Here is a 14,788-nt window from a genome sequence, read left to right as displayed (position 1 = left end):
GTCAGGTTTGGCCATGTGACTTGCTTGGGCCTATAAAATGTGAGTGGGAGAAACTTGAATGTTTCTACCAGCATTTTTGCTCCCTTCCCTTTGCTATTAGGAAGGCATGTCCAGGATAGAGGTTTTTCTTTCAGCCTGGATTCTGTGATGAGAAGACATCTAGAAGAGACCAGTAACATACTAAGTGAGTTAGAAATAAACCTTTGTTGCTGTAAGCTGCAGAGATTTTAGGTTACCACAGTACTGTCTAGTGAAAGTTGACTTATACAATATGTAATAGGATAAATAAATATGTGGAACAGGATGTTAAGTGTTGGTGTTTCAAAGCTGAGGGAAAAGGGTAAAATGTGCTCACACACTCTAAAGAGAGATGCTGGCTCAACCTGCAGCATTTACTATGATTTAGGGAAACTAGTTCTGAGATTCTCCATTACTGCTACAGTTTGGATCCTCTGGGGAACAGACATTGAGTTATGCGTACAAGAGGTTTATTGTGGGGCCATGGCTATAAAAGATGATGGAGGTTGCAGGAGTGGACGGGGAACCTCAGACTGTGATGGAGATCTGACAGAGCACTGGCCAGCCCAGTGGGGAGCCCTGGACCAAAGGTGGCCCATGAGAGGAGCAGCACATGGGGCAGAAATGGCCAGGCCCTGTCCCCCTGATGCGGTTCTGAAGTGACCCCTCTGCTGGGGAGTTTGTGTGTCTGTCCCTTCGAGTGGGTGATCCCGCTCCAGATGACCTCCTACAACTCCAGTCGGTCCTGTTTCTGGCAGCAGGACAGCTCCTGCCTCTTTCTGCTTGGGTTTCTCGACTTCAGGCCAGTCCTCTGGGCAGGGTCCCTTTCAGGCTCACAGCAGCTGCCTTCCACTGCGCCTATTTGGGAAAACACTGTGCATCTCTTTCTTATTTGTTAAGTTGTGGTTAAAACACACACACACACACACACACACACACACAAACCAAAAACCAAAAACCAAAAAGAACCCCCAAAACCCACACACCGTAAACTTCACCATCTTAACCTTTTTTTTTTTTAATAAATTTATTTATTTATTTATTTATTTTTGGCTGTGTTGGGTCTTTGTTGCTTCACGCGGACTTTCTCTAGTTATGGCGAGCGGGGGCTACTCTTTGTTGTGGTGCGCGGGCTTCTCATTGCAGTGTCTTCTCTTGTTGCGGAGCATGGGCTCTAGGTGCGCGGGCTTCAGTAGTTGTGGCACGCATGCTCAGTAGTTGTGGCTCGCGGGCTCTAGAGCGCAGGCTCAGTAGTTGTGGTGCACGGGCTTAGTTGCTCCACGGCATGTGGGACCTTCCCAGCCCAGGGCTCCATCCCAGGTCCCCTGCACTGGCAGGCAGATTCTTAACCACTGCGCCACCAGGGAAGCCCTTAACCATTTTTAAATGTACAGATTAGTAGAATTGTATGACATGCACACCCGACATGTATATACATAGAAGAAATCCTGGAAGGCTCCGTGCTGAGGTGATAACAGAGGTAATCAAGGGGTGATGATAGGTGTTTGTCCATTTGTTTATTTATTGATTACATCTACTTTCCAATTTTACTATAATAAACATGTCCAATTTCATTATCAGAAAGATAAACTGCAAACATTAGTTTTAATTGAAAAAACTGAGCCCAAGTCTTGCTTCCCAAGACCACACCCTTCGGGCTGTCCCTGGCTGCTTTCCCTGGAACCGTCCCACCGTGCAGGGGGCGTAGTCCACAGCCCGGATGCCGACCTCGGCCTGTGGGGCCTCCCTGGGCAGCCCCTGGCTCTCTGCTCTTGGGTTTCGGGGCACACGTCACTTCCAGGAGGAAAGGACGGCCGCCTTGCCTTGGACGTGGGTGAAGACTCACAGAGCGTGGCTGCTTCCACCCTGGAGGGCTCGGTGAAAACCCTAGTACGGGACGTCCCTGGCGCTCCAGTGGTTAAGACTCTGCGCTTCCACTGCAGGGGGCGCGGGTTCGATCCCTGGTCGGGGAACTAAGATCCTGCATGCCTCAGGGCCAAAAATTAAAAAAAAAAAAAAAGACCCTGGTAGGAGGAATGTAAATGAGATCAGGACTTATCTGACATTGGAGAGGATGCTGAGAGGACAGACGGTCAAGGTCTAGCTCAGGGAGGAGTCTGCTTTGGAGCAGAATGAGGGCTGGCTCTTGGCAACGCAGTTGAGCCCAGACACAGGAGCAGACAGAAGCGCGCGGCACAGGGAGGTGGCAGGAGAGAGGGAGCTTAGAGAGAGGGCAGCAGGAGAAGGGCTGGAATGACAGTCATTCCAGAATATAGAGCAGAGGAGCCGCGTCAGGACGCCCCCGTGCCAGGTTCAACTTTCACACCCCAGATTAAAGGCCACGAGGATCTTCATACTTCCTGTTAGACGTCACCGGGTGGTGACCCAAAGTCTTGAACCGGATGGCAGCACCCCTCCAGTGCTGTCTAAGCACACTCTTTTCCTGTAGTCGTTCCCACATAGCATTTTATCACCTTTCTTGATTGGTCTTAATATAATACACGTATGAGAATATCTTGCCTTTTGAAATATTTGCGTTTCTTTAATTGCTCTGGAGGCTGTGCATTTTGTTGTGTGGTGATTTACTCTGCCAGTAAACCTGTAGTCCTACCGTGAGCATGTTTTATTTGTGTAATAAACCAAAATAAAAAATAAAGAATGCGCTGACTACGAATTAGATGTATTGATAGGTACCAGGATGACAGAGGTGAATGAGATGTGGTCCCTGTTCTTGAGCAGCTTGCAGTGTGGTTGGGAGACTGGGCATGCACGTTAAAAGGATTAAAGTAATAAAAGTGTTTATTAAGTGCTGGGTGAGGGCCACAGAACACAAATGCCGAAGGAGTTTCATGCAGGGAGAGAGCGAGACTAACACAGGTGATAAGCGTAGATAAAGCTATCGCATGCATTTAGAATCCGCCCTTGCATGGTGGGGTATCACTTTGGGGGTGGGGCACTGGCAGCGGCTTCTCAGGCTGGTTCCCAGGGAGACTGAGGAGGATGAGGTCGTGGGCAGCGAAGGGGGAAATGGTCACCTTCGGCTGCTTCTTCTCCTTTACAAGCCCTTACGACGGGTCTGTTCAGTCAGCGTCCTTTTAGGAGCTACTCCAGGAGAAAGAAGGCAGGAAGGAAGCTTCCAGCAAAAAGATCCAAAGGGAAATGTGCTTTATATGCATAGCATTGTTTTGCTGTCTTTCCAGATGGAGTGTCTCCTAAAAAAGCCCATTTCTTTGACAACGGCTCTAAAAGGAGGAACCGTCCTTTGCAACAGACGCGTGCATCTCTCATTCCCCATCCACTGAGTGTCAGACCCTGTTCTAGGTGCCACTTGGCTTCTGTCTCTCAGCAACATGGCTAACTCTTCCCTGAAGTCTCAACCATGATTTTTTTTTAAAAAAGGAGGCAATTGCCTCAACCTGCGTCTGCTGGCCTTTCAGGGATTCTAAATTCCCTTTTGCAAGTCAGGCTGGGGTGAACGGCTCTTTCTTGCCTCCAGTGCTGAGCAGACACTTTGAAAGGCTCACTTCCTGTCTCCTGCGTGTTCGAGTGGCCGCTGGAGGCCACGGGAGGGAGGAGGGAAACCTCAGAAGAGCCGGCCCCACAGTAGCAGCCGCGTGGACCGTCCTGTCTGGCTGCTTCCCCAGTAAAACCCAGGCAGTGGGGGAGAAAAGCCAACGTTTTGAGACAGAATGAGCAAAGGAGGGGAAACATTGAAAAGTGCATGAGCAGGGCCCCTGGGGAGGGAAGGGAGAGGAGGGGGGAGGAGGACAAGCAGGTGGGGAGAAGTGGCTCCAGAAATTGGGGAAGAGCCCATCTTACTGGAAGACCAGGATGTACTGAAGAAGAGTGAGAAGGAAACAGAAATCAGCCTGTCGGGTGGCAGCTGGCATGGACCACCTTTGTCATTTTACAGATGAGGAAACTGAGGCCCGGAGAGGGGAAGTGGTTTGCACAAGGGCAGGTCCGGGAAGGAATCATCTGCTTTCTCGCTCTCCCTGCACTTGCTCACCTCCCCTTCTGTGGTGAGGCGGTACTGGCAGACAGGCTGCTTGGAAACCCTACACGGACAGGCATGGGGGCAGCCGTAAGGCACAGGAGGGTCCTGGGTGAGGTTTTGAGTCTTGATTCCAGGTCAGGAGACGGAGATCTTTGAGATCTCTGCCCTCCTGTCGGCAACGTCCCTCAGAACTGGAGGTGGGGTGTCTGGCGTGGCTGCCGCATCTCTGGACAAAGGTCCCGGAGGATGTAAAGCTGGCTGTGAGCTGGGGTTGTGTGCAGAGCTGGGGGCCCCTGCGGTTGTGCAAGCAGGTGCTGAAACTCTCCATCAGCACCCTTTGAAGATACGCGCATCTGTCCTCCATCTTTTCTATTTCAGTAAGATCTTATGGAAAAACCCGTGCAAAATGTTTGACCAACCTGATATTTAGCACCCTCACAAAGAGACCTCGGAGATAAGAGGTGCAGGCCCCTGCCTTCTGCTCTGTTTCCACCTCCTCCAGGGACACTCCTCCTGTCTGCAGAGTTCATCTTGGCTCCCCATCGTGCCTGCACACTGGTATTTTAACTCTACCTTTCTAGTATTTTTATAGTACCTTTCTAGTACCTTAGCCGGCTCAGCCTGGATTTCAGTTATGTGGACCTCTGTCTGCTTCCTTCTCTGGATTGGACATTCTCCAAGGCCAGGAGGTCCCCGTCTCGTTCATACCTGTACATCGCCCACCTCTGGCAGTGCACAAATATGGGATGCTTTGGAGTTTGAAACCAGCTGTCAAAGCTGGAACGTTTGCCATGAGCTCTCCAAGAGTTCCGAAGGGTGGAAAGAAGAGGGATTTGGGTGCCGGAAATGGAAGGTTATTCTAAGAACGGGTGTGGCAGGAAAGACAAATATAGCTGGTGGAGTGGAGAGTGAGTGGGAGGAAAGAAAGTGGAAGTGGAAGAGGAGGGGCGGAGAGTGAGAGTGTGAACAGAGAAGGAGGAAGGAAGCGGGGACACAGCCCACAGGGCAGTGCAGGCTCCAGACTCACCCCTGCCCGCCAGAGCCTGCTTGCTGTGGACGCCCAAAACCTCAGCCTCAGGCCTTCCTGCCCTTTGTCTATCATTCTAATGCTGGGTCATTGAAAAAGATCTTTTGCTTAATTTCCACCAGTACTCCGATTTTGGACATTTGGCAATAAGAGGTCATGGCCATGGCATGCCGTCCTACTAAGAGGAAAATAAATACCTCAATTTAAACAATTTGTATTTCTTGAAAGTTTTTTGTAGTATTAAAAACTCCCATGATTGTTCTGGCTCTAACGTCGTTCTTGGCTCTCAGGGGTAAGGTTTGTAATTTGATGCAAAATCACCACGATGCGTATGAGTCTGTGCGTGTCTCGTTACCTAGCCAGGCATGTGGATAATGAGTTTTTTTGTTTTTTTTAATCATTACGTCTTTTCCTGCCCTGTGTTTCTGCCTTCACATCCTTTCAATTTGCTGCTGTTTGACAACCACAGCCTGGATCTGGTTTCCCAGGAGTTTTTTGGTAGGAATGAACTGCCGGTTGGCTCTTGGCTCTGTGATAGGGCCCTGGGCTGGCTTACTGGGAAAGCATTGCTGTAACCTCTGGGCCAGAGGTGCCTGGGGCGTGAGCTGCCACCACTTGCCCTTCCCTCGGCTTGAGCCCCATCAAGAAACCTAAAGATTTTCTTTGACATTTTATAAAGTCACTGATCCTCATTTGTCAAAATGTGTCCCAAGGAAGTTTTCTTGAAAGTGAAACCAGTCCATAAGCTCGTCTTCTCAGGAACCCACAGAAAGTGTGTGGCCACCCTCAGTGGCCCAGGTAGCTGCTCTCTCCTTCCCCATCGGATGTGCAGGTGAGTTGAGTTCTCCTATAGCTGACCCAGGTGCCTAGACACACAGTTCTCTGCGACCCCCTGGATGCTGGCGGGAAGCCTCACAGCCACGCCACCCCCCTTTCCATCCCCCCCCCAGGCGCCCCCCCAGGTTGTCTGGCCGGCCATTCCTGTTCTCCAGCACCCTGTTTCAGAGGAGAGCTTCCCTCTTGTGCTGGGCTCCTCCTCCCCGTGGACAGTCAGTGGCTTCTGCATGTCCAGAAGGGTGCAGCTCGTGACCGGGACCCAGTCTGGGTCCCACCTCCTGGTAACAGGGAGGACATCACTTTCCTGTGCAAAGGCTTCCCGCTGGGCCCTGAGTTCTCAAGATGTTGCAACTCTCCCTCCCAATCATTGTCGTGAAGACTGGACGGGGACCCAGTGGCAAGCTCTCTCCCCGGTCCCCTGCCTCGGGCTGCCCCAGTGACCCTGGGGGGGAATCTCTGCTCTCACAGCCCATTGCCACGCTGCAGTGTGGCCTGGACATTAGTTCTGAGGATGCTGTTGACTGTTCCAGGAACTGAAGTTGACTTTTTCCATGAAGGTGATTTCTGCAAGGAGGGGAACGGAGAGGACCAAGTTCCCTGAAATAAGTCCTTATGCTCAATTATTGGAAGGGAACACGTTAAAGAAGAAATGTGGGCATGGAGGTTTTATTGAATTGTTGTGTGCTGTAATACGTGAGCCAGTAGATGGAGGTGAATGGGCCACGTTGCCAAAAGTTAGTTTCCCTTCCGTTCACCTTGTGGCTATGGAAATCCCCTTGTTCTTATGTCTGCTGGAAGGAGAGCATGATACTCTCATCATTTGCAAAGAGGAGGGTATTGTGGAGCATTTCTGTGGGCAGAGGGTGAAGTAGTCTGAAAGCTCCGGGGATAATTTCATAGGCTTTTCAGACTAGTAACCATTGGTCTTATCTTTTTATGGGAAACAGGACATCGTCACTAAACAACTGGGACGTCAACAGAGGGACAGTGAAAGGAAAGGGAGAAAGAGTCACCAAAGTGTCCGCTCTTCTCCACATCCCTCTGTCTGTCGGCTGCAGAGTCTGAAACGAGCGTTTCCTCTGTACACAGCCTCCTGCCCCTCCTCCCTGCCGCTCCCTCCGCCTGACTGATAAGGCTGTTGTGAGGATCCATCCCATAATATGTGAGGTGCTTAGAACAGTGCCTGGCACGTGAGAAGTGCTCAGAAAATGCTAACTCTTCTTATTACTAATAATCTGGCATATATTTCTTGAGCGGGGTAGTGGGTCCGTGGTGTTCATTTTATTAAGCTTTAAACTGTGCATATATCTCATAAATCCTTTTTATGTGTATCATATACTTCACATACATTAAAATACACGCCTTAAAAATAAATGAAGGTGGGGGACCCTGAAGCCCAAGGAGACGGGAGGAACCGCCAAGTGAACCAGTAGGACGTGGGTTGACTGAGGGGGGAGGAGAAGTGGAGGTCAGACAGGATCAGGGCCCCTGAGGCCGGGGAGATCAGGAAAGGCAGGCAGGAGGGACCCTCCGGGAGGAGCGGAGGGCGATCGCCTAGCCCACTCAGGCCAGGAGGTCTGCTGAGCTCCCAGGCCAGTATCCCCCCCTCCAAAGCCCCCTCCAGGCCACGTGGGTCCTGGGGGCATAGGAGGGAGACCAGGGAGATCAGGAGAGGCAGGAGGGAGGGGCCCTCCCGGAGGAGAGGGAGAGGAGTGCATGGGATAGCCCCGCCCACGCGAGCCCAGGAAGCCTGCTGGGCTCCCAGGTGAGGTCCCCTGCCCTCTGAGACCAGGGGTGGGGGGCACGCCTGAGCCCCTTCTGTTCCTTGAGCCTAAGCCCCAACCCCCACGGCCCCCAGGGCCATTTCCAGCCCTGTGGGTCCTGAGCATTGGCCCCGCCCACCACCCAAACCTCACCTGTGCTTAGGCCCCGCCCTCCACAGCCAAGGCCTTTCCCCCTTTTTTTTTCTTTCTTTTCCCTCTTTTTTACTCTTGTGGTACTGATGTACCTTCCAGTTGTTGATTCATCTATATTTTTATTTTTATATTCTTTCTCACATATCTGTTAGTTTCCTAGTCTGATTTTATTTTTTACTTTATTATTGTTCTCTTTTTTTTTCTGCCACCCCATGCGGAATGTGGGCTCTTGGTTCCCGAGTCGGGGATGGGGCCAAAGCTCCTGCAGTGGAGCTCCGAGTCCAAACCACTGGACTAACAGAAAACCTCAGATCCCGGGGAATATTGATTGGAGTGAGGTCTCACGGAGGTCCTCATCTCAGCACCGAGACCCAGCTCTACCCAATAGCCTACAAACTCCAGTGTTGGAAGCCTCAGGAGAAACAACCAGTAAGACAGGAACACAATCCCACTCATTAAAAAAAAACAAAAAACAAAAAAAAACTGAGACAGCAAAAAAATATGTCACAGATGAAGGAGCAAGGTAAAGACTTACAAGACCAAATAAATGAAGTGGAAATAGGCAATCTTCCTGAAAAAGAATTCAGTGTAATGATAGTAAAGATGATCCAGAATCTCGGAAATAGAATGGAGGCACAGATTGAGAAAATACAAGAAATGTTTAACAAAGATCTAGAAGAACTAAAGAACAAACAAATAGAGATGAACAACACACTAACTGAGATGAAAAATACACTAGAAGGAATCAATAACAGAATAACTGAGGTGGAAGAATGAATCAGTGAGCTGGAAGACAAAATGGTGGAAATAACTGCCGAGGGGCAGAATAAAGAAAAAGAATGAAAAGAATTGAAGGCAATCTCAGAGACCTCTGGGACAACACTAAACGCACCAACATTCGAATAATAGGGGTCCCAGAAGAAGAAGAGAAAAAGAAAGGGTCTGAGAAAATATTTGAAGAGGTTATAGTCGAAAACTTCCCTAACATGGGAAAGGAAATAGTCACCCAAGTCCAGGAAGCACAGAGAGTCCCATACAGGATAAACCCTAGGAAAATCACACCAAGACACATATTAATCAAACTAACAAAAATTAACTTCTAAGAAAAAATATTAAAAGCAGCAAGGGAAAAACAAAAAATAACATGCAAAGGAATCCCCATAAGGTTATCAGCTGATTTTTCAGCAGAAACTCTGCAGGCCAGAAGGGAGTGGCAGGATATACTTAAAGTGATGAAAGAGAAAAACCTGCAACCAAGATTACTCTACCCAGTAAGGATCTCATTCAGATTCGACGGAGAAATCAAAAGCTTTTCAGACAAGCAAAAGCTAAGAGAATTCAGCACCACCAAACCAGCTTTACAACAAATGCTAAAGAAACTTCTCTAGGAGAGAAACACATGAGAAGAATAAGACCCACAAAAACAAATCCAAAACAATTAAGAAAATGGTAATAGGAACATACATATCAATAATAACCTTGAATGTAAATGGATTAAATGCCCCAACCGAAAGACACAGACTGGCTGAATGGATGCAAAAACAAGACCCATCTATACACTGTCTACAAGAGACCCACTTCAGACCTAGTGACACATATAGACTGAAAGTGAGGGGATGGAAAAAGATATTCCATGCAAATGGAAATCAAAAGCTGGAGTAGCAATACTCTTATCAGATAAAATAGATTTTAAAATAAAGACTGTTACAAGAGATAAGGAGGGACACTACATAATGATCAAAGGATTAATCCAAGAAGAAGATATAACAATTATAAATGTCTATGCACCCAACATAGGAGCACATCAATGCATAAGGCAAATGCTAACAACCATAAAGGAGAAATCGACAGTAACACAATAATAATAGGGGACTTTAATACCCCACTTTCACCAATGGACAGATCATCCAAACAGAAAATAAATAAGGAAACACAAGCTTTAAATGACACAATAGACCAAATAGATCTAATTGATATTTATAGAACATTCCACCCAATAGTGGCAGAATACACTTTCTTCTCAAGTGCACACAGAGCATTCTCCAGGATAGATCACATCTTGGGTCACAAATCAAACCTCGGAAACTTTAAGAAAATTGAAATCGGATCAAGCATCTTTTCTGACCACAACGCTATAAGATTGGAAGTCGCTTACAGGAAAAAAACTGTAAAAAACACAAATACATGGAGGCTAAACAGTGCGCTACTAAATAACCAAGAGATCACTGAAGAAATCAAAGAAGAAATTAAAAAATACATAGAAACAAATGACAACGAAAACATGATGACCCAACACCTATGGGACGCAGCAAAAGCCTTTCTAAGAGAGAAGTTTATAGAAATTCAGTGTCGCCTCAAGAAAGAAGAAACATCTCAAATAAACAATCTAACCCTACACTTAAAACAACTAGAGAAAGAAGAACAAAGAAAACCCAAAGTCAGTAGAAGGAAAGAAATCATAAAGATCAGAGCAGAAATAAATGAAATAGAAATGAAGAAAACCATAGCAAAAATCAATAAAACTAAAAGCTGGTTCTTTGAGAAGATAAACAAAATTGATAAACCTTTAACCAGACTCATCAAGAAAAAAAGGAAGAGGATGCAAATCAATAAAATTAGAAATGAAAAAGGAGAAATCACAACTGACACTGCAGAAATACAAAGGATTATAAGAGACTACTACAAACAACTATATGTCAATAAAATGGACAACCACGAAGAAATGGACAAATTCTTGGAAAGGTACAATTTTCCAAGACTGAACCAGGAAGAATTAGAAAATATAAACAGACCTGTCACAAGTAATGAAATTGAAACCATAATTAAAAATCTTCCAAGAAACAAAAGTCCAGGACCAGATGGCTTCACAGGTGAATTCTATCGAACATTTAGAGAAGAGCTAACACCAATCTTTCTTCTCAAACTCTTGCAAAAAATTGCAGAGGGAGAAACACTCCCAAATTCATTCTACAAAGCCACCATCACCCTGATACCAAAACCAGAAAAAGATATCACAAAAAAGAAAATTGTAGACCAATATCACTGATGAACATAGATGCAAAAATCCTTAACAAAATACTAGCAAACAGAATCCAGCAACACATTAAAAGGATCACACACCATGATCAAGTGGGATTTATCCCAGGGATGCAAGGATTCTTCAATATATGCAAATCAATCAATGTGATACACCATATCAACAAATTAAAGAATAAAAACCATATGATCATCTCAATAGATGCAGAAAAAGCTTTTGACAAAATTCAACACCCATTTATGATAACTCTCCAGAAAATGGGCATAGAGGGGACCTACCTCAACATAATAAAGGCCATATATGACAAACCCACAGCAAGCATCATACTCAATTGTGAAAAACTGAAAGCATTTCCACTAAGATCAGGAATGAGACAAGGATGTTCACACTGACCACTCTTATTCTACATAGTTTTGGAAGTCCTAGCCACGGCAATCAGAGAAGAAAAAGAAATAAAAGAAATACAAATTGGAAAAGAAGAAGTAAAACTGTCACTATTTGCCGATGACATGGTACTATACATAGAATGTCCTAAAGATACCACCAGAAAACTGCTAGAACTAATCAATGAATTTGGTAAGGTTGCAGGATACAAAATTAATGCACAGAAATCTCTGGCATTCCTATAACCAACACTGAAAAATCAAGAAGAGAAATTAAGGAAACACTCCCATTTACCATTCCAACAAAAAGAATAAAATACCTAGGAATAAATCTGCCTAAGGAGGCAAAAGACTTGTACTCAGTAAACTATAAAACACTGATGAAAGAAATCAAAGATGACATAAACGGATGGAGAAATATACCATGTTCTTGGGTTGGAAGAATCAATATTGTGAAAATGACTATACTACCCAAAGCAATCTACAGATTCAATGCAATCCCTATCAAACTACTAGTGGCATTCTTCACAGAATTAGAACAAAAAATTTTACAATTTGTATGGAAACACAAAAGACCCCGAATAGCCAAAGCAATCTTGAGAAAGAAAAATGGAGTTGGAGGAATCAGGCTCCCCTACTTCAAATTATACTACAAAGCTGCAGTAATCAAGACAGTATGGTACTGGCACAAAAACAAATATAGATCAATGGTACAGGATAGAATGCCCAGTGATTGATAAACCCACGCACATATGGGGAACTAATTTATGACAAAGGAGGCAAGAACATACAATGGGGAAAAGACAACCTCTTCAATAAGTGGCACTGGGAAAACTGGACAGCTACATGTAAAGAATGAAATTAGAACACTCCCTAACACCATACACAAAAATAAAGTCACAGTGGATTAAAGACTTAACTGTAAGACCAGGCAGTATAAAACTCTTAGAGGAAAACATAGGAAAAACACTCTTTGACATAAACCACTGCAAGATCTTTTTTGACCCACCTCCTAGAGTAACAGAAATAAAAACAAAAATAAACAAATGGGTCTTAATTAAACTTAAAAGCTTTTGCACAGAAAAGGAAACCATAAACAAGAGAAAAATACAACCCTCAGAATGGGAGAAAACATTTGCAAATGAAGCAACAGACAAAGGATTAATCTCCAAAATATACATACCTCATGGGGCTCAATATCAAAAAAACAAACAAACCAGTTAAAAAATGGGCGGAAGACCTAAATAGACATTTCACCAAGGAAGACATACAGATGGCCAAGAGGCACATGAAAAGATGCTCAACATCACTAATTATTAGAGAAATGCAAATCAAAACTACAATGAGGTATCACCTCACGCTGGTCAGAATGGCCATTATCAAAAAATCTAGAAACAATAAGCACTGGAAAGGGTGTGGTGAAAAGGGAACCCACCTGCACTGTTGGTGGGAATGTAAATTGATACAACCACTATGGAAAACAGTATGGAGGTTCCTTAAAAAACTAAAAATAGAACCACCATATGACCCAGCAATCCCACTACTGGGCATATACCCTGAGAAAACCATGATTCAAAAAGAGACATGTACCACAATGTTCATTGCAGCATTATTTACAATAGCCAGGACATGGAAGCAACCTAAATGCCCATTGACAGATGAATGGATAAAGAAGATGTGGCACATATATACAATGGAATATTACTCAGCCATAAAAAGAAACGAAACTGAGTTATTTGTAGTGAGGTGGATGGACCTAGAGCCTGTCATACAGAGTGAAGTAAGTCAGAAAGAGGAAAACAAATACCGTATGCTAACGCATATATATGGAATCTAAAAAAAAAATTGGTACTGATGAACCTAGTTGCAGGGCAGGAATAAAGATGTAGGCATAGAGAATGGACTTGAGGACATGGGGTGGGAGGGGAAAGCTGGGGCGAAGTGAGAATAGCATGGACATATATACACTACCGAATGTAAAATAGATAGCTAGTGGGAAGCAGCTGCATAGCACAGGGAGATCAGCTCAGTGCCTTGTGACCACCTAGAGGGGTGGGATAGGGAGGGTGGGAGGGAGACGCAAGAGGGAGGGGATATGGGGACATATGTATGCATATGGCTAATTCACTTTGTTGTACAACGGAAACTAACAAACACAGTACTGTGAAGCAATTATACTCCAATGAAGATCTATTTTAAAAAATGAGCATTCATGAAGTTTGCTTTAGCAGTCGTAGATCCCAGTGTTCCAGGACAGCAGTGAAGGAAAATATTCCACCTGATTACTAGACCCATATGCCAAATATTGGGACTAGCCAGGTGTTCTTATTCATGGATCAAAAAAATACGGTAATGATAAGAATAGTCCTGATTCCCTGGGAATTAATATCTGAGCATGATTTCATTTTTTCCCTTCTTTTTGGAAGATTAGCAGGTGCTAGATTCCTTGGAGTCCCTAGTGTTGAATCACTGGTGTACCTGTCCTCTCCAGGCCGGCCACCGTGGTCCAGAGAGGGGACAGCCAGCACTGAGCAGTCCAGGGTGGGGACTGGCCCATTTCCTTTCTGAGGGAAGCACACTGCCGAGACTTCTTACCTAGAGAATTTCGATGCATCCCTGTTCCTATTTCCTTTCTTGGCTCTCAATTCCCTGCATAGAAAGAGGGAGAGATTGGCAAGGATGTTTTGTTCTGGGGATCAGGGGACGGTGTCCAGATCTTGCTGGACAAAAAAGACATAGCTTTTTAATCTCTGGTGTAGTTTGTGGCGTTTCCTGTGCTCTCAGCAGCTCCTATAGCAGAAGCGAGGGTCCTGCCCCTCACGCGCTTGCAGAGGACCATCTCCTGAATCACTCTCAGAATTTGCTGCTGCTGCCGTGCTACCAGCTGCGTTATAGTCATCTTTGTGCTCGTTTGTCTCCTGCACTGGATTACAAAGGTCTTAAAAGGAGAAACTCTCTTGTTCATCTTTGAATCCCCACAGTAGGTGCGTGAACGAGTAAATGAATGAATGCATGAATAGGAACCATCACAAGAAAGCTGAGAAGAAAGTGGAAGGATTGGGCCATAAAATCTTTATGAAATCTTATTTTAAAATACTTTCAGTAATATTCTAATGCACTGAGTTGACAGAATAGAGATTTTTAAATGTGGTGCCATTTGTCCAGTCATTTGTGAGAAGTTATCAATGTTTTGCTAGGCTGAAAACTCCGTGGAAGCAAGAACCGTGTCTGTCTCCAACAGCTAGCACATAGTAGACCCATAGTATGATGTTAAATGAAATAGTCTCTTCCCAGTCTGGCAGGAAGAAAGACACATTCAATTCAATTTAATTTTTTTTTTATAAATGTATTTATTTATTTTTGGCTGTGTTGGGTCTTCATTGCTGCATGAGGGCTTTCTCTAGTTGCGGCGAGCAGGGGCTACTCTTCGTTGCGGTGCGCGGGCTTCTCATTGCGGTGGCTTCTCTTGTTGCGGAGCACAGGCTCTAGGCGCGCAGGCTTCAGTAGTTGTGGCATGCGGGCTCAATAGTTGTGGCGCACGGGCTTAGTTGCTCCGCAGCATGTGGGATCTCC

At 45.4% G+C, this 14,788-nt stretch overlaps 1 protein-coding gene across 2 annotated transcripts in view; it reads left to right on the top strand.

Annotated features, from left to right (window-relative positions):
- Window positions 1-14,788, top strand: part of ALOX5AP (arachidonate 5-lipoxygenase activating protein) — a 71,764-nt gene that overhangs the window by 10,018 nt on the left and 46,958 nt on the right. The window contains exon 3 of one of the 2 annotated variants that reach the window (XM_082435709.1): window positions 6,827-13,047. The exons of the other annotated variant lie outside the window; for it this stretch is intronic. Within the exon in view, the coding sequence (XP_082291835.1) occupies window positions 9,603-10,841 (1,239 nt within the window). The 5' untranslated portion in view covers window positions 6,827-9,602 and the 3' untranslated portion in view covers window positions 10,842-13,047. Of the gene's footprint in view, window positions 1-6,826; window positions 13,048-14,788 lie in introns of those variants that run through there. 2 annotated transcript variants of the gene reach the window in all.

The sequence above is a fragment of the Balaenoptera physalus genome, assembly GCF_965194825.1.
Source record: "Balaenoptera physalus genome assembly, chromosome: 18".
In the NCBI taxonomy this organism is placed as follows: Eukaryota; Metazoa; Chordata; class Mammalia; order Artiodactyla; family Balaenopteridae; genus Balaenoptera; species Balaenoptera physalus.
The sequence above is the reverse complement of the archived record's forward strand: the minus strand, read 5'-3'. Positions and strand labels throughout refer to the sequence as shown.